At 37.0% G+C, this 26,511-nt stretch overlaps 1 protein-coding gene across 5 annotated transcripts in view; it reads left to right on the forward strand.

Moving 5' to 3' along the window:
• MYO16 (myosin XVI) overlaps nucleotides 1–26,511 on the forward strand; it is a 379,293-nt gene that overhangs the window by 181,818 nt on the left and 170,964 nt on the right. For all 5 annotated transcript variants that reach the window (XM_071566752.1, XM_071566844.1, XM_071566927.1 and 2 more), the window contains 4 exons: nucleotides 4,679–4,803; nucleotides 8,558–8,683; nucleotides 24,496–24,571; nucleotides 25,846–25,999. In XM_071566752.1, coding sequence (XP_071422853.1) covers nucleotides 4,679–4,803; nucleotides 8,558–8,683; nucleotides 24,496–24,571; nucleotides 25,846–25,999 — 481 coding nt within the window. The remainder of the gene's footprint in view (nucleotides 1–4,678; nucleotides 4,804–8,557; nucleotides 8,684–24,495; nucleotides 24,572–25,845; nucleotides 26,000–26,511) is intronic.

The following is a 26,511-nucleotide window of genomic DNA, read 5'->3' on the forward strand; positions in this document are numbered from 1 at the left end:
TGTGGATACCTCATCCCTGGAAGTGTTCAAAGCCAGGTTGGATGGGTCTCTGAGCAACCTGGTCTAGTGAAAGGCATTTCTTCCCATGACAGGATGGTTGGAACTAGATGACCTTTAAAGTCCCATCTGACCCAAGCCAGTCTACGAAACTAAACATCCATCAATAAGCATATACAATGATGCCATATAATGGTATCTTTAAAAGCAAAGAGGTAAAACTCTCCAGCAACAAGTAGTTGGTACTTCTGCAATGAATTAGAGCTATAGGCCTCAGTAGTTTTCCAAGTGTACATTCTTTTGCAGAATCTGAAAATATTGGCTTCCCTTCACTAATAATAAAGGTTGCTGATATATATCTGTTCATAGGCTGAGCTTTGAAAGTCAGATTCATAAAATGCCAATCTATATGTACAAAAGATATTGAATAATGTATCTAACAAAAATAATGCTATTTACAAAGCTATCTAGTAAGCAGTCAGAAAAGTCTTTCTAAAACTTTAGGCAAATAAAGCTGGGTAAAGTAACAGCTACATCTGAATGTTTGAATGAATGAAAATTACTATTTCAAGAATGGTACTGTTACAACCTGCCTCAGAAGGTGAGGTTCTTGTTAATAGATCCCTTGAGGCTGATTAGAAATGACACTGAATGATCAGTGTTTGTAAATATATATATATATATATGTTTATTTTACAACAATTTGACTTCAAAGGAAAATGGGGTGACGGAAGACTGAAGAGGAGAGATTGGTTTCTCAAAGCTGTTGCAAGTTTTTAATGTATGTTTGTGTTTGAAAGAGAAGATGTGAGTGACCTCTCCTAAAGACCGTTATTAAGCTCAGTGGAGAATGAGATATGCAAGATACAGCAAGAGTGGCTGCTGGGTGTGTGTGCGATGGGTATTTCCCAAGGAGTGCTTCAGTGTTTTGCTTTGTACCGGTCCCAGGAACTGGTGTTCCCCTTGTGGATGGAGGGGCTTCTTTGTACTGGACATTTATGAGGAAAATATTTGTAATGGCAATCCCTAGTTCTATTTGCCATGTATTTCTTTCATCACTGCAACTTTTTGAAAGTTACTTTTCAATAATGTATCTCTGGTTTTTATGTTGTTTTGGGTTGTTGGTGCTATAATCATATGCCAGAGAGGTGAGACAGCCAAAGTACATGAAATGGCTTTGTCAGGTGTTTTTCTTAAAAAGTGAGAAGTAATTTTTTATAGGTTTTAGGTTGAGCTCCTGCCTGTCATCATCACTGATACTTATCACCAAATGTGTGCCCTGCAGGGTCACTACAGTTTTAACTGTTCCTTTTCCATGTTATCTCCTGCCAAATGGGTGAACACATAGCTCTTCTGATTTCACAGAGTATTTGATTTGTATTTTCCATATTACTCCTTTTTTGTGTGACTTTCTATTTTTTAAAATAGTGAATCTGTTCCCATAGTGCATGCCAATTTGTTTTTCTTTATTTATTCATGTTGGATGTTGTCCCATTTCAGTTGAATATCTAAAGCACATTTCCCCCTTGAAAAGAAATGGGAAGGTCATTCTTTGATTTGGGCAGCAAGAGTTATTTAGATTATGAGTATCATTTTGTTGTTTCATCTAAATTCCTGCAAAGTATCAGTCCCTGGGAAGGGAGGGCAGACTCTCCAAAATTACAAACTTGATTAAGGAAAGGCACTTAGTGACACAGTCTTCTTTGAACCTCAGAGAATGAGACATATGCACATTTGATAAATCTGCTTGTTGGTTCTAGAGTTCTTGGAATTCAAAACTGCAATTCTAAGACTGCAATTTTGATTATTTTTAATATGTTTTCATTCTATTTTATGTAAAGGTGGAGAAAGGGAAGGAATCTGTTGGTTTTGTGGCATTTTCAAACCTACTCTGACTATTTAAAAAATGAAGCCTGTAGAACTATGTCACTCTGGTTTCTTACTTGTCAGGCTATTAACTTCTATTTGTTTAATGAAATAGGCATCATTCTTTTATACGGCTATTAGTTTGATGCCAGCAAATCTATCTTGAATTGTTTTAGAATTCACACAAACTGTGACTTTTGTTGCTATGTAGCCTTGTTTATGTGTTTTCTCTGAGCTGATGTTTGCATTATATTTATGATAGAATGAATATAGCAATTGATGCAACTGAACTCTTTCCTTGATTTCTTCTTCAACATGGGCAGTTAGTCTTTCAAAAGCAAGGTTTTTGGGGCCTCAGACAGGTCACACCAAGGTTCTATAAAAGGCAATTTTAAATATGTAAGGATCATAATTTCATTGTTAATATAATAATATGCTGGTAAGTTAATTCTATGACTTTGTTGGGTGTAAGTCAGTAGTGAATTGCTAAAAAGGTCATAGTGAACTCAGATGGCTTCTGCCCTCAACCTGTAGCCATTACAGTAATTTACATGAAACATAAGGAAGCAAATAATCTGATAACTGTGTTCCACTCTCAGTATTTTCTTTTACTTTTTATTTTTTTCTCTTGCAAAAGTCAGAAACTAGTATTTCTAATTTTTTGAGTTTTTGAGGTATTCTGAGACAAAAGAGGTTATACATTTATTTCCACTCAGTGCCTCTCTCCTTGAAAACCAAAACTTATTCTAGTTGTTTACTGTACATTTAAGAGAAAGAGAAAAATGACATAAGTTCTGTCAGCAGTCCTGAGGAATGGCCACCTTCATTAGATATAAAATACTCATATATTTTTTAACTTTAATCTTTCATACCTGACAACATTAGAAAAAGCTTTATCCTGACGAGAGAAGTTTCATTTTGGCTGCTCAGTCTGTCAATGTTGTATGCTTAAAATGTTAGGTCAGCACTGCAAATGATAATGAATTTTGGGTGTATAATGCCCTTCATATCACATGGTGTTTTGTAAATCTAAACTTAGGTATTTGAGAGAGTTCTGTCACTGGGACAAGAATGCTAAACCATCAGTTTACTACTGCAAAAGGAAATAGGCAGAAACAGAAAAAAGAATGTCATCAGGTAGTTTTAAATCTTTACTCAGAAATGTGATGAAGGCATAAAATCTTTAGTTCTGACAAAATAAAAACATCAATTGTTAGGAGACACTGAAAACATCCTATGAAATTTGCATTGTGTTCTGGTCTAGCAGTTGTCAGGCAATAGCACAGCAGCAAATTCTGCTTTGGGGTGGTTGCTTATTTTAATCTATCAGTAACATTTATAATTTGTAAATAGACGCATATATGTGTTTGTCTAAATTACATTTATGTGGAAATCACAGGGTTAATCCAGATACAGAAACCCTGTAACTGTATCCGTTTTATGTTTAGATTTGTGTCTTAGATTTGGTGTTATTTAGTGTCATTTAGGCGGCAGGTGTGAAAATAAGAATAAGTAAAGGTGTATAGGAAGACAATTATGACCCTGAACATTTCACTTCAGAGCTGACACTTTCACAAGTGTTGCAGGCAGCAGAACATAAAGCAGTTTGTACAGTAGCATGTTTGAAAATTGTTGGGATTATTTGATGAACTACATATGGCACACCGTATTCTATGTGTTCCATGGTGGATTAAAACTAAGAAACTTAAAATATGATTTTATCCTGAAACATTCTTCAATTGTTTTAGTAATGTAAATAACTTCAAGAACTGTTGAAGATAATATGTGAAGCTAAACACATACTAATTAAATTAATTTATAGTTTGTCACTTTTCAGCTCACTGATAAATGTGGAAGAGAACCAAGAAATCATTTATTCATATGTTTGGGGTTTTTTTTTTTATGTCATGGCCAGGGAAGAGAGAACAAAGTTTTATACTCAAATTACATTTTCTATAAATAGCTTTAAGTAGTGTGGAGCTAGAAGCAGAAGAAAGAAGCCCTGAATTTTGGTTAGATATTCCAGTAAAAACACAGCCAGTTGCTAATTTAACCACTTAGCAATTTTGTTGTATCCTGTTTCTAATTTTAAGCCTCTTCAGACTGGAGACCATGCTTTCTTTTGATTGTTCACTACCTTGCTTATCTACTTTTGAACACTGTTCTTTGACATGTGTTTTTTTCAGTAGCAATGCTGACACAAGCAATCTCATAACCTTCATTCCTTCCATCCCCTCCCATTTGTTCCTGCCTCCACACCATGTTTTCTGTTGGTTTATGGGGCCTTGCAGTGGTCTAGGCTCAGCAGGAGAACTAATCCCAGTTAAAAATAACCCAGGCACATAAAATAGTTTTGAGTTTTAATGTCATTTGCTTCACTTCACAATCTCTTAGGCAGTTGAGCCAACAGATTTGAAGGACTGGTCTGGGTACTATGATGAATACACAGGGCTGAAATAATGCAGTGAAAAAATAATTTTAATTAAATAAGGCCCAAAGACTTGAGTGGCTTCCTTAGATTGTGTAATTCTTTTCCCATTTGCAGCTATTTCACAATCCCTATGTGTTTAATGATACCACAACTGCTGTACCTACAACTGCTCTTGCAGGCAGTAGGAAATCAGGGTGGTTTATTTGATATTGCTGACTGACTAAATTGTCCACATAACAACTGATTTTGGTAAATGTAGTTAAGTAATGTACACTGAGGTCTAATTAAATGTTGATTAAGCTTTTACAAACCCAGAACACAAAATCATATATCTGTTCTTTATTTATGGACCAAATAGCAGGTTTTATCCTTTTCTTTTTCCAGGTGTAGAGCTGAATTCATTGCGCCAGATGAAGATACAAAGACCTATGGCAATGCTTACAGATGTCAAACAGCTCATTTCAAGTGGAGGAAGTGTGAATCAAAAGAATGATGAAGGAGTTACCCTGGTGAGTGGGAATATGTAATCTTCATGCTGTGAATATACATGTATTGCAACTCTTCAGGTGAGCATGTTTGCAAGGCAATTCTCCTAAGGAAAATGAACCAAGATTTTGGTTCTCATCTCACCTTTTGAAAATACATGTATGTCAGTTCCATACATAGTATAGATTTTAAAATAATGATGACTTGCTTGCTCGTTAGCCACTAAATATAACATATGCAACATAAAAATTAATATAAAAATATTAACACCGTAGTTTAATGCTGCAGCAGATATTTGTGGTCTCTGACATTCTGTATGAGAGGAGCTGAAACTTGTTGCAGTGATTCCAGGTTTGGGCTCATATCTTCTGGCTGAGGCAGGCTAAAACACTGTTTCATGAAGCTATCCCATCTTGACTGAGTGTAATGAAGCATCCACCATGCAAGTGGATAAGTACTCCTGCTCCCAAAATTGCATGTTATTTCTAGTCACTGGGTTTCATTATGGTTTTTTTGCTAATAGAGCTTCCATCCCTTTGTTCTGTCCAGATATCTACTTGTTCAGCTGTCAAATAATTTTAGAATTATTGTATTTTTCTATAGATAGCATGTCTGTGGAATGTGCTCTTTGCATATAAAATCTTCAATACCGTTACCAATCAATAAATGGTAAATCAGCAGAATTAATATATTGAATAACTTTCTAAAAGTATTTTGTGTTTTTCTGCAAATACTGTCCTAAAATAATTAGAAACCTAATAGCTATTTGTATTACTATAATTTCTGCAGTTCCACTGAATTACATTGCATGATACTGAATTAATTTACTGAATCATTCGTATTTAACTCCATATTTTAATTAAATATTTAATTAAATATTTACCTAAAATTTAAGTTATAACCAAAAAAGTGGACAGCCTCATATCTGGGACTGGTGAATCAGGCACTGGCTCTGTCTAGAAACAGGATGCTGTGACTTTTGGAGTGGCCACCCCAAGGCCTGTAGTGAGAAACAGGAGGGAAGCAGGGAAGAAGTGGGAAGAAACAGCATGATTTTTAGTTTAATTTATAAAAGCATTAACTTAACTTCCAGTTTTCTGATACATTTACTCTAAGCTGCTAAATCACATTGCTATTGTACTTAACTTCAATGTCTTCTTTAGTCTGAATTGGCTTAGTTAAACTGAGTTATGAACTTAGGTATATCTTATTGCGTAAAACCTTTTCTGCCATTGGCTGGAATTGTTTGAAGTGCTTGTCTGAAATGCATTTAATAGTGCTGCAAATACTGGGAGAAAAACACTAGATAGTTTGTTTTTTGTTTTTTGCTTAGTGAAATGCTGACGGGGGTACATTTTTAAATGAAGTTTTTATGCTGAACTTTGATTTTTTCAAGAAGTAGTTACAAATTAGATAATTTTGCTTTTGTTTGAGATTTCTACTATGTGAAACCTTTGTTTGGCAAACTGGTGGGAAGTCCAGAATTTGTTAAACTGCTCTCTATTCTTGGCTGTGGAGTCAGCCAGTCTGTGATAGTTGTATGTGTATCAAAGGGTTGTGGGAATAGTGTTTTGCTGTCCTACATCTGTCTGTACAAAGGACAGAAGTATGTTGATTGTAAGTCTAAAATCAGATTTGCTTCCTCTTTAGAGAATATATATCTAAATCCATGCATAAATAAGTAAGCAAATTATTGTCATAAATATATAAATACACACATTCTCATAGATTCATAACACCTTCTTATGTGCACATACAATATAGACACAGGATGTTTGTTAAAATTAATTTTTCTGTTAAATTCTCCTGTAATAGTTTTTCTTTGAAAGATTTCAGTCATAAAAATTTCCTTTGTCCTATAAGCTTTTAAGCTGCTTTTAAATAGCACTTGTCAAATTGATGCCTGAATAGACAATCTGTTAAAACACACTCCTACCTGATGCTATGTCAAATTATATGAAAATTTTGAGGTTTTTGTACATTGGAAATCAGAGCATTTGTAGCAGAATTGGTGTTCTGCCTCAAGGGCAGGGATATTCTGCCCCCTTGCCAGGGAAAGATTTTGTATGAGTTCTACTGTGTCATCCTTCTATATCAAGCATGTTCATAGTGAAAATTTTATGCATAATTTATGCACATGAGGCTGAACCAGAAATAGCAGGTAATGCAAATAATATCCTGGACTCTGATTTTGGTGTCTCCTATGCTTATAGTGACTTTACCAAATATGCAGTTTTCGTAACAGGTTTATTGCAAGTTATTTTTCTTGCCATTAGCCATCCCCTTCAATCATCAGAAAAATAATGACTTCAGCTAACAATTCCTGAAAAAGAAAATGCCATGTAGTTGACATGCATGATTTTTGGATACAGGTTACTACCTATAATCTCAGTTGTCAATTTCTGCAATCTTGCTATGCCCTATTCTTTCAGACCACTAAATTATTCTGAGTATGAGTGAGCAATTATATTGTGCCAAATTCTATATTCACATCTTGTCCCCTTTGCTCCCGGAAGTGAAGGGAATGTTTGAAATAATTGTAGAGAACCATGAGAAAGTAAAGATCACTAAACTGTAACATGAATCAGTCTCATCATATGAGAACTCTTACTCACCATAAATAACAAATGATTTCCATCAAAACTGCAAATGAAATTTTTTCCTTGATCTAGTATTCTTTATTGCATTTTCCTCTTTTACTTGATTATTACCAGAGAAAATAATTTGTATTGCCCTACTCTTTCCTTCCTTTTTTCTCTCTTCACAAGACCTGCTTGATATTATATTGATTTTATATGTAATTTACATACTTGGTATTTGTATTAATTCAAAAAATAAAATGCATGTCTTTTTTTATAAAAGAATCTCCTTCTATAAATAACATTGATAGTGGAATTGATTGCTGATATAAATGCCAAACACACAGAGAGCCTTAAATAATACTACTTTGCAAAAGATAATGTCCAGCTTCTCAAATCAGCCATTAACAAAGAATTTCCTTTTTCCCCTTCTAGCCACTACAGTTTTCAGTACCTTATCACTCATACTGTATTTGCTACTTAGAGTGACAAGCCATGAGCAAACACAGGTACCTTTGAAGTTGTCCCTGCTTTAGTAGCAAGTTGCACTACTTGACCTCTTGAGGTTCCTGCTGCCCTGACTTTCTCTCAGTCTGTTACTGTGTTTCCCACCATCCTTCTGATCCACTTTGACTCTGAAATGCAGATTACAGAAAAAAAATCAACTAAATTATTTAAACATTTACCAATTAAAATCATTAAGTATCAAAGGACACACTGCAAGTATACGAAATAAATTCTCTGTGGTTCAAAATTGAGGAAGTATTTTCTAGGAATAATTTTGTGCTGCAATCTCAATGTGCTTGGTTTGATTATGTGTAAATGAATTCATTTTGGAGTAAAGTAGTGTCAGCTTCTATCTGGGATATTTGAGTTGCCTCAAAAGAAAGTTAGGTCTAGGCTCTAAGAACACTCAAGGTCTATTGAAATGTGTGATTATATCTGGACTCATGAAGCTTTTGAATGCATTTGAAAGGATTTTTGCTTAAAATTCTATGAAAAATGGCAGTCACACTAGATTGTTTAGTAGTTTGCAATAAGCTAACATTCTCCTTTTTTGTGGTTTTCTAGGCTGTAGTTATCACATGTATATTTTGTATTCACTGTTGCCATGATTTAATCAAGATATACAATAACACACCATGGATTTTTCTGAGTTCTTTATTAACTTATGCAACATTTAACTTTCATATTGCAGCTGCACGTGGCCTGTGCTAATGGATACAAGAATGTTGCATCTCTGATACTAGATCATGGGGCTGATCTCAATGTAGTGGATAACCAGTACTGGACACCCCTACATTTAGCTGCAAAGTATGGACAGGTAAAACATGAGTTTTTTCATCTGCTTCACTTTTCTTTATAGTAGTCTTCTGTACCAATAGCAAATACTTTGAAGTCAGGGCGACCATTCTGATTTTAATGTGAAAAACTGTCACATTTGTGTAGAATCATAGAATCGATTGGGTTGGAAAAGACCTCCAAGATCATCAAGTCCAACCCTTGGTCCAACTCTAGTCCATTTACTAGATCATGGCACTCAGCGCCACGTCCAATCTGCGTTTAAAAATCTCTAGGGATGGATCTCGTGTACTATAGATGGCATCTTAAATGACAGAGATAATTTAAGGATAAATCTTATAAAGCTGTTAATAATACAGCTCATTAAAATCAATCTACCATCAACAGTTTGTCTCCAAAAAAATTAACTTTGCACTGACATTTGAAAGGAAGACAAAATAAACAATTTTTCTGTTATTTTCTTGTAGTCTGATGTAAAACTTTATTTTTACTTAACTTTTTGTTGTATGTATTTCTGTGAATGGATATCCAGGATTGACTTAGCAGTCACATTAAAGTTCTCTATTCACTGAGTTGAGGAAAGGTCCTCTGGGTTTGGGATTTGGAGGCCGTGCCTATACATGACTTTTGCCTCTTGATATCCTGCCTTATCACCTTTCCCTCATCCTCACTCTTCCTAGATAAGCTCATTGAGCCTTTGTTATAATCTGGCCACTTTAGGAGAGCTCTCCACATCTCTCACTGAGCCACCTCATGGCTCACAAAGGGCTGCTACCTGTAGGTACCCTCCAAAAACCTCTGTGGTGCATCTTGGCTGAGACTTCAGAAAATAAATAATGCACTTTATGGCAAGAAGATAGTAAAAACGTACTAAAAATAATAGAAAAATAAATGTGTTTGAGACTAGTTAATTCTGCTGGGATACAGATTTCTTGTACTGAGATAACCTCTATCTGCTCTTTTATGGAGTGTGAAAGCTCAGCAAATGCTCATAATAGATTAAGTCATTGGTTTATACATGTATGGCCTGAAGTGTATGCTCAATAATTTCTGGTAGTGTAAGTTTATGTAGAAAAAATTTCCACAGAAACATACCAAACCAAAGTTTTTTTAACAAGTTAGGTATCACTGGTGTTTTGCATGTACTGTAGATATATTTTTCTCATCCAGTCTTATCCTGTGCTGTTCTGTAGTTCTGATACAGTTCTACTACTCTCACTGATCCCTCTGGATCCTCATATGATACTGCAGTAGGCACTCACTCTGCCTGTGTTCAGATTTCAGTAAGGCAAGAAAACTCTTATTCAGAAGTAAGGTGATAGCAGTGTTACAGTCTTGAGCTGGGGCTACTATTTTTGTTTTCTTCGTGGCTTACAAGTTTGGGCTTTATAGTGCAAATAGTGTAGTTCTACTATGGCTGTATGTTTCTTCTATCATGAAGTCTGAACCCTGTTTCTATTGAAAAGAATTTGAAAGAACTGACTTGAACGTACGGGGAAAGAGCTTGTCTCTGTTTATATATGTGTAATACACATACATGTTTGCAACACTAACTGTGAGTGACTTGAAATACCTTTTTGTCCTGAAATTAGGTATTTCTGTGTTTGCAACTGATGTGTGCATATAAAGTTTGTACTTGAAAGTGGCTAATAGAAAAAAAATGTTTCCTTTTGAAGTGTTCTAAGAGCTCGGATTGCTATTTTGCAAATTGATCCTTTTTGTTGGCACTTTAGTTGAACTGTATCTCCCTTTATGTCCTAGATGGTGATAGTGTTAATTCTTACTATTTTAGGAGTTTTCAGTGAGAAGTCAGGGACCAGTTGTGCTAGTCTCTGGACAGACACTATGGGTATGCACAGAGAAAGACAAATGAAGTAACATTGCACTCTTCTTCACTAAAATTAGCAAAATACAGACAAAATACCTTCCCTTTATACTGTTAATGAATAATACAATTTGGAGATAGCTTATTATCATTGTAGATAATTTTCTAGTGTTACTTAGGAGGTAAATACAGCTTTCATGTGATCATGTTTGTAAAAAACAAGTAAATCATTTAAACTTCTTTATAAGAGGGATTTATTAGATATCAGGGAAATATTTCTTTCAGTATTGAAGTCATTGTGATACTTTTAAAATTTCCTTTCTTATGAGGAGAATTTAAAAAATCTTTTAGCCTTAGTATGAATTCATGTGCATAACATATTTATAATTCCATTTTGAGTAATTAATTTAAGACTAATATGAGAATTGTTACTATTTTGGGTAAAAGTAGTATGGAAGAATAAGAATAACCTTAGTTAACATATGATTTGCATAGTCTCTTTAAAATATATTTATGAGGAAATGGTTATTTTTTAGCCAAAAATACTAATGTTCTCCCAGAAAGTCAGTAACATAAACTCTGGACTCCATCCCTTACAGTTTCACACTCTTCTAACACATTATTTGCGGCCTTTTTTTTTTTTTTTTTGTTAAGTCTCACTTGAATAACTTGATACAGTGATAAAGCTGTATCTTCTGCTGGAAGACTATAAAAAACTCAATTTGGTTTTAGTTTGGAGTATTTTTCAGTTCTTGGGAGGATATCTGTCCTTCCAGGAATGTATGTGAATAGAAAAATAGCCTTTTCCTGTCTTGTAGCTTGTCTAGTATGCAATGATCCTTTAAAGACTGGTCACAAATATTTCAAAACCCTGTTCTAAATCATAAATCATTGTCATTGAATAGTTTGCTAGCACTGCTGCTACATTACCTGCAACCAAATATAAGTAATATTACATTCCATGAGTCATAGGGACCGATAGTTTTTCCTCTTTACTGAATACCCACAGATGTATTTTCCATGTGGATGAGCTACTCACATTAATAAAATGCTATTGAATTAGTTATAAAAATTACAGATTTAGTTTTTGAACTGTTTTATATTATAGACATCAGATACATGCATTTTGCCTATTATCTTACAAAAAAAAATTTATTTGTGATATGAAGAAATTGTTATACTATTTTAGAGCGACATCCAGACTCAGCTGAAAGACTCGAACTCTATACGTATGCAGTTCTATGTTGACAAATATAAAAAAAACACAAAATGGAAAAAAATCCGCCACATTTGGCTATTTGTAAGACCATAGCATCAATAGACATGGTACTAATTTACTTTATCTGGAGGAAAACAAAAGAAGGAACTGCAGAAGTTTTAAATTTAGAGTGAGAAAATTTCATTTGTGTCTGCACAGGAGGAAACTTGCAAAAAATAAAGACACTGTAAGCTTCTTGTTACAATCTCAGGTTGTAAATTAAGTGGATTAGAAAAGCTTATTGCTTCATCTTCCACAGTAATTTATATGAGAAGTTATTGGAGAAAGAAACATCAATCTTGAGTGAGCTAAGCATGTGAAAGACATTACATCCACACATTATAATCAAAACCTGGCTTGTAGAAATACCTTGATAATGGGAAGCCCATTTTTATTTAGATGGGGTTCCTCTCAACTAAATTTAGCCAACTAAACCTAAGGACAAAATCCCAGTTTTGTCTTGTTTAATGTGAACAGTCGCCTCTAGAAGACAAACAATTCTCGAGAGTGCATTTAAAAAAGAGGGGATGAATCATTACTTAGAGGTCTGACCGTCCTCTATTATAGATGTCATGGGCAATTAGCATATGTTAGAGGTCTAATTTGAATATTTTAAAATTCTGCAGGAAGAATCCAGACCATAGAACAGGGAAAAAGGATAGGCCAGCTGCCCACTGGTCTTCTAGGTCTCCCCAGTCATCATGAAGCAGGCATAGAGTTGATGCCTTTCTTTTAGAAAGCACAGAGTTGCACTAAAGCTGCACTGAGTGAATCCTCCAGAGGTAGCAGAGTTAGATATTTACAACAATACAAATCTTTTCACAAGCAAAACATAGTAGTAGATTGTTTCATTGTTTCCAAACAAGGAATAAGTCATAGTTTTAATTGTCAGTATGTATTATTTGATGTTAAAAAAAAGTAAAAATAATTTATGCATCTTTACATATATTTGTAAAGAAAACCGGTTTCACTGATAAATTTACCATTTAAAATTTGTTAGAACATTACTAGTCTGAATATTGAAACAGAACATGGGTGAATGATTAATGCCTATTAGTGCAGAGTGTGTAGATCCAGAGTAGAACATTTTTCTTGCATAGGAATACAGGATATTTCTGGTGAGTTTGAAGGTTGTGTACGGGAAGGGTATGGCTACTGGGTACAGAATAAGGCAGCTGAGACTACTCCCTGAAGGTCAGTCAGTAAGAAAAGAACCTGCTTTACAGCAACAGATTAGCTTACCAGTGAGTGTAATAGACTGTTAACTGAAATACTACCAGCTGCAAACATTGAAAAATAATGGTAATACCATTAAAAAATAGGCAAATTCTTAAGCAAGGTTATTTTTGATTTTGTAAGACTGCTGTTATTTCCCCCTCAGTAAGTATTAGGGCTAAAAGCAATTTTATGTTTTTAATGCACATTGGGATATTAAAATTATACAAAAATGATCTTACTGATATTATTGATATTTAGATCAGAGTTGCTTACCTTAATAATTTTACCTTAGTAAAATGAGGCAATATAATAATGTCTGCAACATGCATGCAAACCTGAGTCAGTGATACACAAAACCCTCTTCAAAATAAGATTATGAGGGCAGGAAAGCTAGCCTCAAGAAATTGGAATATGCCAGGGTTGCTTATGTAAATTTTAGAGGGCCTTCTGAACATTCACATTTTTAACACTGTTTTTGGTGGCAGTTGGATGTCCTTTGTCTCACATGCCGCATAGGCAGCGCTGGTACACATGTGGTTGCTGTCTATGCACACCAGAGCAGGGCACACATCATCACTTGGGAACCACATGGCCCAGGCTGGCACTGATACCAGCTGCAGAAGGGCAACTTGTACTTCTCAGGCTGTCCCCTTAATTTGAATTTGGCACAGCGATCAATTTGTGAATGGCTAGTAGTCTGGCATTGGTAGTACTGTCCCTGCTGGACGTATTCCAACTGCTGTGATCAGAAGAGCACACACTCACTCGCCTTCCCTGTGGTGGGAATAGGCTACAGCTCTGACATTTGCCTTGGGTACTTTGGCACAATTCCCAGACACAAGCTGTTTCTTTGTTGTTTATCACAGAAATGTCACCTTTCAAACAGCTATCGGAGGCATGCAGGTCAGAGCTGACTCTGCAGTAGCTGAAACACTACCTTACCCAAAATTTCATCCTTCCGGGGATGATGCCTATATCTAAACTGTTAAATCACTAAATAAAAGAGGGCTAGGGATTAAGCCAGGCAACAGTCTGGCTCACATTCATGTTGTTTAGAGCTAGTTTCCTCTATAGGAGATTAGTCTTGTTTATAGAGAGCTGGTTGGAGTGGTCTAAAGCAGTCAGGGTGAGAGCTAACAGTTAAGCAGTGTGGATTATAAGGGGTACTTAAGCTTGCTCCATTGCTCTCTCTTACTTAGTGAGACAGATTTAGCCTCTGGCCTTGAGGTTTTAAAATGTTTCATGATGTCAAAACAACAAAAAAAAAAAGCTAAGAGATTTATTGAATGGCTGACTGTATCCCTACAAGAGTAACTCCTGAATCAGCAAGGATTTCTTCCCATCAATAAATCGGTAATATCCCAAATAAATAAAAAAATATTTAGAGATCTCAGATGCCTACTTCATGTTTCTTAACATGTTATATACATCCTGTGTCAGTTTCAAAATTTGTGTGTGAAATTGCCATTCTTTAAGTATATTCTCCTTTAACACACATTTAGTTGGCCTGTTTACTTGAACTGAATTTTACCCCCTGACTAGTTAGTTCATCAAAACAGCATTTCTTTCAGATCATAGAAGGGGCTTTGCTCCTTGCTCAAGTCTCAGAGATCACACCTTCTTATTGTGTGAACTAGTTTGCTCATCATTACCGAAATACGTTAGTCATTTGATAAACTGTAGTTGCATTTTCTTTTCTTTAAGTGCCGGTGGACCTCAAAATAGAAAAGAATGCACATGTGTTGTTAGAATATGCTTCAATGTGAAAGGATATATGAACTCATTGTAGGAAATTATATTTAAACTCATTCAAGTTTGGCTATTGCCATAGCAGTTCCTTTGAATGCAGTTTCTGGACTTCTGTAAACACACTCCACAAATGCTTTCAATGTGAAGAGCCTGAAGAAGGGGGCGCTTGTTCAGTATTTCAAAGAGAATAGGGTATAGTCACTCAAGGAACAAATATTTTCCCCATCAAGTAGTTGGAATCTTTAATTTATGGTCAGAAAATCCTCTAGAGAATGTTTTATGCAGATGTATCTCACCCTTTTTCTTTAGTCTTTTTGTTCTTTTTTGGCATGTGTGATTGTCCTCAGGTAGAAAAGCCATATCTCCCGTCAGATCAAATTACACTCAGTTTCCTCAAACAGAGACTACTTTGGTATTTCTGCCTATGATATCTTTCTTTCACTCTCAATATATTCACAAAATTTCTATAAATAATTCAAATGTTAATTGTGGGTACAGAATATAAGGCAAGAAAAGCTAGATTCAAACAATATCTAATGATAAGAAAATAGATTGAGCTTCATATACAGACTAGGGACAACCAGTTTAGAAAACTGCAATAAAATTCTCAGTTTACATGTTTATTTTTATAGCTGAGGTGTGCAAAGACTGAGCTATATATTTCGTTATTGCAGAATCTCACTGATTAATATAAATTCTGTTTTCCTTAAAATAGCATTTATTGTGACTTTCAAATACAAGAGACAAGTATGAAAAAAACTCTTAAGATTTTTCAGGTACGAACTTTGACAAGTGACAGATTTATGATGTTCTCTGTAGTATCAATATATAACTTGTTGGACTATAATTTATATGCATCTTTAATCACAAGATCACATAATATTTTTGTCTGATTTATTGTATTTTTTTCTCAGTCTAATTTCTTTAATCACAAGATCATATAATATTTTTCCATGATTTATTTTATTTTTTTTCATAGTCTAATTTCCTGGTGGATTGAAACATAGTAATGTAGGTTAGAAGTCTTGAAGTAAAGACTGATGAAGTGTTTACTTCAGCTGCAGAAAAACATTTAAGTGATCTTTGTCACTTGCTTTGGTAGCTGAAAAGATCATTACACTTTCCTTCTTTACTTGAACCATTCCAGAGTTTTAAAAGGCATGCTCTTAGAACATATGGGTTGAACTTGCTGACTGAAAGGTAGTGGTGACATTTGAGGAGCTTAGGTTCCATTCCAACCGCTATTCAAGAGCAGTCACAGTATTTACAGTTCATTCCTCCCACACACAAACTATTTGTCCCATTGCCTCCAGTCTGCTTCATTCTTGTCCTTATTCTATTACCTTATTGTCCTATTCATTTGCCTTGCTTCATGTCATTTCTTTATGCATTTTATCCCAATCCTAATTTCCTTGCACAGTCAGCTTCTGCCCCTCCTCCTCCCCCTGGTTCTCATCCAAGCTTTCATTTTTCTCCATTTTGACTTCTTGCCAACCTTCCTGCCCTTCTGTCCCACTTGCTCACAGTCCCAGTCTCCCTTTTTCAATCTCAGTGTTTTTCCCCTCGCTGTCACTTTCTTCTTTCACTTTTCTGCTTAGTCTGTCTCTACCTGCACCCTGGCTCCTTGCCACATTTATCTTCTTCCCTTTCGCTTCATTTGTTTCATGCTGTTAGTTCCAAAGTCCAGCATTTTATCTAAACTCTCTTCAGTTCCCCCACTCCCTCTGTCTACTCTGCTGTTGGTCTTATTTCCACAACCTACTTTTTCTAATCTGTTCCACTTTGCTGACCACAGGTGGTAATGGTCCCCTTTTCTCTGCACTCAATTAGAAAAAACCCATCTTTCTAATCTATATTGTATTAAGAAGGGGGATCTGTAATGAGTTTCAGACATAATTTTCTGTGTTTGGAGCAGTACTGTGGATCAGATTTCAAATTACAGAGAAATACTATTTAGCCTCTGAACACTATTGCTCTTCTTTAGGGCTTCACATATGAAATTTTGGCTTTAATGGAGATAGAGTCTTCTAAGGCATACTATTATGTAGTGGAGAACAAATATATAATCTTAAAAACTGAATTCACAGGAACCCTAATGGTTTAATAATTACCTTACTCCCAAATGTTGGGAGTTCTCTGTCTTGGAATTTGTTTCACTCCCTGGTAAGGTCCCTAACCTACACTTTTCTTGTTTATGTCCTTGATGCTTACTGAAGTGCCTATTACCACCCCATTTAATTACTTAGATAGTCTCCAGTATTATTCTAATGATTTTTATTGCTCCATGACTTTTCTAATCTTATTTATTTGATCTATGGATTATATGACTAGCATGAAACTACAGCACATCTATCACAGAAGCTTAGTAATTATAATGATAACAGTAATTAAAATTGGAAACTACTTCCCTGCTTTCTCTTTTTTTAAATTGCAAATCTTTTAAACATCCAAGTGTATATTTAAATAGAGCAATTGATGCTGGTTAGACTAACATGTAGACCTATGGTGGACGGCAGTAGGAAAAGTGGGCTCCTTGATATATCCATTATGATAAAAAAACTGTCTTGTAAGCATCTGGTAGCTCATTTTTTCAAAGGTTTGAAACTTGACTAAGTTATGACAGTTTTCCAAAGAGACTACAAAGGGAATATTCTCAGCCTGTGCAATTCATCTAACTAATACAAAGCCTTCAAATCATAGAGACATTGGACCTCATAAGAACAAGTAAAATATTTTCCCATTGCCTGCTACCAGAAGTGTTTAATTTTGAGTTGCTTTATTTTTAATCTAATATTTTAAAAAATCCCCAAACTGAAAAATGATAAGCATATACTGGCTGCAGTCCTAGCAAACTGCCTAACAAAAATCACACAATGAAGTAAATGTGCACTTCTCAAACTAGTCAGATAATTTTTAGTTGTATAAGTAATAGAAAAAGGGTTCTTGTGGGGACAGATATAGGTCATCTTACTCAGTGGTGAAGACTGTAGAATATAATGGTGTAACCACTGATATTTCTTTTGTTCTGCCCAGAGGTTTTGTTGTGTTTAGTGAATGAACACCTTACATATTAAAATAATAGTTGGAGATTTCACTGTGTTTCACACAACATTGTGAGATTGATGGTCAAAAACAATACTGATTTTGATCTAAGATTGTTGGTCCACTAGTTTCTTGTTGTATATCTTTGCCTCCCTGTGGATGAGAGCATTCTGGGGATCATATCCAGCAAAAATAAAGTGGGAACCTGAGAAGCGGCAGCGGATAGAAGAAAATTGCAGGACGAATGTGATGAGGTTGTGGTGGGTTCACTTGGGCAGAATGCCAGATGCCCACCAGCCACTCTATCACTCCCCTTCCCAGCTGGACAGGTGGGAGGAAAAGGAAGTGACACAAAGTGGGGGTTACAATAAGGCAGTTTACGTAAAAAGTTAAAAAGGAAAAAAAAAGGCAGCATGCACCTGCACAAAGCAGGAGCTAGCAGTTAATCTCTACTCCCACAAGCAGCAATGGTCAGCCACTTCTCTGAAAAGCAGAGCTCCAACAGACATAACAATTGTCAGCAGGCAGCCATTACAAGACAATGAATGCCTCCCTTCTGGCTCCTTGCCTGTTTTATATTTGGGTTGACATGGTATGGTATAGAATATCCCCTTGGTCAGTGTGGGTCAGCTGGACTACCTGTGTCCCGTACAAGGATCTTGCCCCTGACTGAAGAAGGAATGTTATAGTGCTGTCCTCAGCAGTAGCCAAAACATGGGTGTGTTATCAACACTCCTCTAGCTACCAATGCAGAGCACAGCACTGCAAGGGTTACTATGGGAAAATAAATTCTGGCTCAGCCAGACCCACTGGGCTTAGTCAAAGAGAACTGAGGAATGGATGTCAAGAAGCGCCCAAGGAATAAAAAATGGGGCAAGGGGATAGGAACCAAAAGGTTGGTGGTCAGCCAGGTAATTTAGGGATGGTAGGATATGTCCAAGATTGAAACAGATGGAGAATTGCGGAGAAGTGGAGAGAATTGTTCATGTCAATAGGGAAGAAAAATGAAAGACTGAGATTATTTGCTGTTGGGGGTACATGCAAATTGGGTGATGCATATTCATTACTGTGCAAAACAGCACATGAGGGCATTTGCATAAAACCTTCAGCTTTCTGCATTTACAACTTAAGCAGGTATCTCTCTGATGGTAAAGAAAAGGGAATAAATGATCTGAGTTTGTGACACTGGGATGTGGATAATAAGAGTTCAAAGCTCAACCAGAATCTGCATCTTATCCTTTGCAGGTGCTAGCACACATCCAGCATCCTGTACATCCTGTACATAGCTAAGAAGAATACATCTGACCAGAGAGGGAGATATGTTTTAGGAGCATGGTTCTGCTCTCCAGCTAATTCATTAGCAGTAAAAATAACATGGCTTGAGAGCAGTTTGGAACTGATTCTGGAGACTCAAGTACACAAGGAGATTCTATTAACGCTCCTTCATGCCCCATATTTCCTACCTTGTCACTGCAGTTACTTATGTGTTGCAACAGGCCTTGCAGTCTGTCAGCTGGCCAATACTGGTACTTCTAAGGTTGTGGTTTATGAAACTGAGCACTGGGCTGTCTTACATCTATCATTTAATGTGTTGTCTTGGGTTGAGCTGGCAAAACGCCAACTGTCTGGGACAGAGTGAAAGGGTTCCTTCTCCCCCCAACCAACCAAGGGAAAAAGAAGTGGGGGGGAGGGGGGAGGGGAACCTCAGAAAAAACAGGTTTATGCTGAAACTAACTAAATGTATTTATACAGAAAAGAGAAAATTAAGAGGAAACTCCAATACAACACACACGTAAGTTATGTATAACAAGAAATAATTTCCCACTTCCCAGTAAACACAAATTCTACCATTTTAACTACAAATCATTCTAGAGAAGTCAATTCCCCAGAGACAGACTTAAGCAGAGAGAAAAGCTAAGAACAAATGTTTTACTTCCCTAAGATAACATGATGGTAAGCTGGTGCTCCGGGCTTGGTCCACCCCATCCCTCCTGGGACGGCAGAGTGTCTTGCCGGGACCACAGCTGTGAAGCAACTGACCAAGCCACACCCACACACCAGCTCTTACCCCTTTTGAGATGATGCAATATGGTATGGAATACAATATTACAAGCTAGAAGAAGTCAGCTGTTAGCTAGCTGAGCCCAGCTCAAGTCAGCTGACAATTTTCAGGCCTAATCTGAACTTTAAAACCTAAGTTTAGACCCACCTGGCTAAACCCATAACATGTGTGATAAAACTTAGGCCCCTTTTCAGCACGTGGCGATTTTATTTAAAGGCTTTATGGTGTGCGTATTACAGTAAAAAGAGACAGAAGTTCTTTACCAATCTGCACCTCAGGAAGTCTTCCATCATCCCCGCATCACCATAGGCAAATCAGAGCTTAAGTCAGTCCAACAGTTCACCTATCTGGGAAGCATCATTTCCTCAAATGGTAAGATTGACAAAGAGATAAACAGGCTAACAAAGGCATATAGCGCCTTTGGAAAACTCCATAAAAGAGTCTGGTGCAACAAACACCTGAAGAAAAGTACAAAGATCAGTGTCTACAGAGCCATTGTACTGTCTACTCTTTTATATGGGTCTGAATCATGGGTCATCTGTGCCCACCACCTGCAATTCCTCGAACGCTTCCATCAGCGCTGCCTCCGTACAATCCGAAACATCCACTGGTCTGATTCCGTGACCAATGTGTCTGTTCTTGAACAGGCAGAGGTCACCAGTATTGAGGCCATGCTGATGAGAATACAGCTGCACTGGGCAGGGCACATCTCCAGGGTGGAGGATCACCACCTCCCAAAGATTGTGCTCAATGGTGAACTCACCACCGGCTGCTGCAAGAGAGGAGTGCTAAAGAGGAGATACCAGGACTACCTGAAAAAATATCTCAGCCTTGGCCATATTGACTGCCACCAATGATCCACAAAAAGGGCTGCAGCACTGACCCTGGCAACTACAGCCCTGACAGTCTGACTTCAGTGCCTGGCAGGTTTATGGAGCAGATCATCCTGAGTGCGATCACACAGCACCTTCAGGATGGACAAGTGTTATAGTTTGAGCTGGCAAAATGCCAACTGCCTGGTACCCAGTCAAAAAGTCCACTCCCAGAGCAGGAGAGTGAGGGAAAACAGCAGAAACGAGGCTTTAGACACAGTGAGGTTTTTATATTTATACAGAGAAGAGGAGAGCTTAACACAGAATATGAAATAGCACATAGTGACAGAAAACAACAACAGGCTCACCGAGGTCACCCCAGCTAACAGGTGAAACTCCAAGCCAACCAAACCCCCTCCCCAAAGGAAACCTCCCAGCAAGAGGGAAAGAGGAATTAACAGGAATGTGCTCACGTCCCTGGCTAAACAGACGTGCGGACCGGCAGCAGGGCCTGATATCAGCAGTCAGGGAGCGGGAACCGTCCTGGTCAGAAGCATGGACCGAAGAGAAGAGAGACTCCTCCCCCCTTGCTTGTTATACTCCCTGACACTTCCTGATGATGTCAGATGATATGAAATACCTCTATGGCTGCTTAAGTCAGATGATACCTGTCCCCTCTAATCTGTGTCACAACCTTTGAGGCCTGCTAACTGAGGCCTAAATGGGGACCTATGCTGACTAAAGCCAAAACTACTACAACAAGAGATTAGATCCAACCAGCATGGGTTTAGGAGGGGCAGGTCCTGTCTGACCAACCTGATCTCTTTTTATGATCAGGTGACCCACCTGGTGGATGAGGAGAAGGCTGTGGATGTGGTCTATCTAGACTTCAGCAAGGCCTTTGACACTGTCTCCCATAATATACTCCTGGAAAAGCTGGTAGCCCATGGCTTGGACAGGTATACCCCCTGTTGGATTAGGAGCTGGCTGGAGGGTCGGGCCCAGAGAGTGCTGGTGAACGGAGCTGCATCCAGCTGGCAGCCGGTCACTAGTGGTGTTCCCCAAGGGTCTATGTGGGGTCCAGTCCTGTTTTACATCTTTATTGATGATTTAGATGAGGGGATTGAGTCAGCAAATTTGCTGATGACACCAAGTTGGGAGGGAGTGTCAACCTGCTGGAAGGCAGGAGGGCTCTGCAGAGGGATCTGGATAGACTTGAGCGATGGGGTGGTTCCAATGGCATGAAGTTCAACAAGGCCAAGTGCCGAGTCCTGCACTTTGGTCTCAACAACCCCCTGCAGCGCTACAGGCTGGGCACAGAGTGGCTGGAGAGCAGCCAGGCAGAAAGGGACCTTGGAGTACTAGTTGACAGGAAGCTCAACATGAGCCAACAGTGTGCCCAGGTGGCCAAGAAGGCCAATGGGATCCTGGTCTGTATCAAAAATAGTGTGGCCGGCAGGACCAGGGAAGTGATCCTTCCCCTGTACTCTGTGTTGGTGAGGCCACACCTTGAGTACTGTGTTCAGTTCTGGGCCCCTCAATTCAGGAAAGATATTGAGATGCTGGAGCATAAGCCCTATGGGGAGAGGCTGAGGGAGCTGGGGTTGGTCTCTTCTCCCAGACAGTCAGCAATAGGACACGGGGACATGGGCTCAAGCTATTATAGGGGAAATTTAAGTTGGAGATCAGAAAAAAATTCTTTACCGAGTAATCAGGCATTGCAATGGGCTGCCCAGAGTGGTATTGGATTCACCATCCCTGGAGGTTTTTAAGCTGAGATTGGATGTGGCACTGAGTGCAATGATCTAGTAAATGGACTAGAGTTGGACCAAGGGTTGGACTTGATGATCTCAGAGGTCTTTTCCAACCCAATCGATTCTATGATTCTATGATGATAATGATGACACTGAAAAAAATAGGGGCATGTGTGAATTAATTTTATTCGTAGGATCTACAATATTTCATTAGAAATGTTATTTCTTAATATAACCATGTCTATGTTATTTGTAACTCTGCAATTGAAATACCTTTGGATAGCGGTAATTTGCTGTAATCAATCTACAAATATTTCTACTGTAAGACACAGTTCTGAAGATGTGAGAATTGGATTTTAAAATACTTGTTCTAGAACATTAGTTAATGAGGTTGTTTCTAATAAAGATAGTTGTGTATCCAAAAGCAGGTAATTGAAACTTTCAGTGACTTCAATACCTTAGTCTTGGTGACATGTATCAAGGAATCCCACCAGGAGACATTGGCAGCAGGAAGTATTGATACTGAAACATGGGATTTCTTGTGGTATAAATCCAAACCTTTGATAACCCAAAAGGCTGTATATTGTTAGTAAACTGGAAGTGCACTTAAAACCTCCCTCCTTTGATACAACTATCACTTTTCAGAGATTATACAATAGCTCCAGAACTAAGCATGTTCCATTTTTTCATAATGGAAAAAGACAGAGATGTATGTGTTGAGACTTCCCAGTTGAAAGCAGGGCTAATTGGATTTGTAAATATGACTTCCTCACTTCTCTGAGTGTGCTGAATTTTCCGCTGTTACTGCCAAAAAGGAAAGCCAGCATTAGAAAGTTGAGGAGAACAAGGTCTTTTTATTTTTATACAAATTTGCAACAATATTTTGCCGTTTTTCTGTGATTACAAGCTTGGGATTTTCTTTGCATTTAATAGATTCCTCACTATCACGACCTTTTGTAAAAACTTGACTCCTGTGTGCTGAATCCATATTGATTTTTTTTTACTTTCAATTCTTTCTTTCTTTCTTTCTTTCTTTCTTTCTTTCTTTCTTTCTTTCTTTCTTTCTTTCTTTCTTTCTTTCTTTCTTTCTTTCTTTCTTTCTTTCTTTCTTTCTTTCTTTCTTTCTTTCTTTCTTTCTTTCTTTCTTTCTTTCTTTCTTTCTTTCTTTCTTTCTTTCTTTCTTCTTTCTTTCTTTCTTTCTTTCTTTCTTTCTTTCTTTCTTTTTCTTCTCAAATTACTATCCTTTCCCTTGGCTGCCTTGAAATTCAGATCTTGTTTTTCTGTAGGTCTGCTCTTCTCGGAAGAATCCTTTCTTTCCTGCACCGTTTATTTTGCCTGTGCTTATCCTGGCCTGCTCTGTTGGTTATGTTTATATTATTCATTCTATTTGCTTTAGCATATATCCAAACATGTAAATAGTTCTCTCTTAGCTGAGCTCTATATTCACTTTCTACAAGTATTTTAGTCTCCTTATGAAGTTTTTTACTCATTTCTGACCAAACAGTTGATCAGGGTAGACATAACTACAACCTTTGATGGGGAAATATCTCTAGAGGCTTTGGTGCAGGAATAGAAGAGCTCACTAAAAGCAGTTCCTTGCAGCACTCTTGCAGGAATTGCAAAATACGTTTAACGTTTTCATTATAAGATACTATACACTATCCTACTGTGCTATAATTGTAACCATTACTAATAAAGTGGGTTTTATTAAATATAAGATAAATGTGCCAATTTCTACTACTGACAGAGAACAGATTTATAAAGAAATATCTTTATGCCTAATGTGATCAAATTCATAACAACTGGTGATGGAGGGTTAGATTTCTTTTTCCTTTGTGAATTTGTTTACACTTTTAAAGGTACAGGGAGAAGTTGGAGGTGGACTTATGCTGAGGGTACACTGAAATTGTATGAGAACTGTATTTTATTCTGCCTCTTGTGATTTGTAGAAATGTGTTTAGTAGCTGCAGAAATTAGGGGTTTGGAGGTACTGCCTATGATTTATCATGTGATTTCAGCTTGTGCAGGAAGGAAGGAGTAAACTAAATGACAGGCACACTGCACCTGTCCTACTTCTGCCATTTCAAACTGTTCTGTTTTTGCCCACTTTTTAGACCAATCTTGTGAAGCTGCTTTTGATGCACCAGGCAAATCCTAATCTTCTTAACTGCAACAATGAAAAGCCTTCAGGTAGGTGAAAATCCATGAACATTATGTATGGATTAGTGACTGTGACACTGTTTTCTTTTTTTCCTGCTTTTTCAGTTGTATTTTTTTTAGTATGTAGAGTTATATACACATGTGTATATGTTTTTACATATATTGCTGAGAACTGATAGTCATAGTAATGCAAGATATCATATCAAATGACAGCATGTTCTTCCACTTGGTGCATTCCCTGTTTGTTTTTAGTTATGTTTGTTGCTTCAGTGTTTTTCAGTGCCTTGGTGGTAGCTGCATTTACTTATTCTTGGTGATTTTGAACTGAGTTCCTTTCAGTCCCAACTGATCATAGTACATAACCTCATGAACTGAAATTTCTGTAGCTGTTGTCTGAAAACAAATTCAATATCCAGTTTTGAAGTGTAGTAGCCATTGTTTACCACAGAAGGCACCTTCTTAGACCAGATAGCAACAAGGAGCTGAACCACTGACTCTAAAGAGAATAGAATTACAGACTATATTAGGTCGAAGGGGACTTCAGATCAACTGGTCTAACACAGAGATCAAAGCAGACCTAATGTAGCTACCAGTGTGGAAGAGAAGAAACACATGGTTGTTCAGTCTTCTGTACCTAGGATAAAATGAAGATGGAACCCAGTAATGTAGAAAATAGAATCTTTCTGTCAGATTATGAAGTATATCTTCTTTTGAAAAATATACTGTGTTTCAAATACTATACCACCTACAAATACATTCATAGGGAACTTCATGACACTTAACCTCAGAAAAGTTGTTTGTGGTTGGATACTTGCCAGTTTGTATAAAAGGGTATGGACCAAACTCAGATCATACATTTAGTATGTATAACACAGTTGAGTTTACTGCATTTCTGGTCTGCAAACATAACTGATTCCAGCACTTCTGTATGTGCAAGACATATAAATCTAGTTTGTAGAAATGTAAAACATTTGAAAAGGATTTAAGTGCATATTTTCATTGAAATACTGTGTTGAAAATGGTTGTATTGTTCTTCCTGAAATTCTGTGGGTTATTGAATACTTTCATTCACATCACAGTGAGAATGGTTTTGAGGTTGTGCAGATGATAACTTAATTCTGTACTGAGTTTACTTTGCCTTTGTTTCCCCATAATTTCAAGTATTATTTTATGATCAATATGAGTTATTGTTTTCATGTTATTTAGCCACATGTTTAATCTTAATCTGATATAGAGATTTGAATTCATAGGAGCTTTACTGTACCATTTTCTTTTTCTGATATTTTGGTGTTCCAATGTCTTAGATGTTGCAGCTTCTGATTTTATTGAAGAAATGCTTATGAAGGCTGAAATTGTTTGGGAGGAAAAAATGAAAGACCCTTTAGCTGTTTCTTCTTTATCTCAAGAAGAGCCATATGAAGAGATCATCCATGATTTACCCACAGTTACCAATAAACTGTAAGTGCTTCTCTTGTTACAGAGCAATTCACTGAAGCCAGATTGTCATTTGAACTGTATATGTCAATATGTGAATCTTAGCTTGATATTATCCTTGAAGATATTCAAAACCCACCTGGATGTGGTCCTGGGCAACTTACACTACGTGTCCCTGGTTAAGCAGAATAATTGGACCAGATACCCTCTAGGAGGTCCCTTCCAAACCCCAACCATTCTATGATTCTATGATTTTGGGTCATTTGACAGGTGAAGTAACTTTCATTTTGGAAATCTGCTGAATCATGTTTTGTGTTTGTATTTGCCATATCTTTTTTGTCAATCTTAGTTCTATAAACTATGAATAATAAAATACATTATTATAACTGCCAGTAAAAATTATCTCGAATTGCCTTAGCAGAATCATTACACTTGAGCATCCTTTTGTTAAAGTAGATGGCAATACTGTAGTAAAACTACCTTTTCCTATGACAGATGCAGGGACAAGGCCCGAAAATAAAAATAATATATATGGT

Source organism: Pithys albifrons, chromosome 1 (assembly GCF_047495875.1).
Source record: "Pithys albifrons albifrons isolate INPA30051 chromosome 1, PitAlb_v1, whole genome shotgun sequence".
Taxonomy (NCBI): Eukaryota; Metazoa; Chordata; class Aves; order Passeriformes; family Thamnophilidae; genus Pithys; species Pithys albifrons.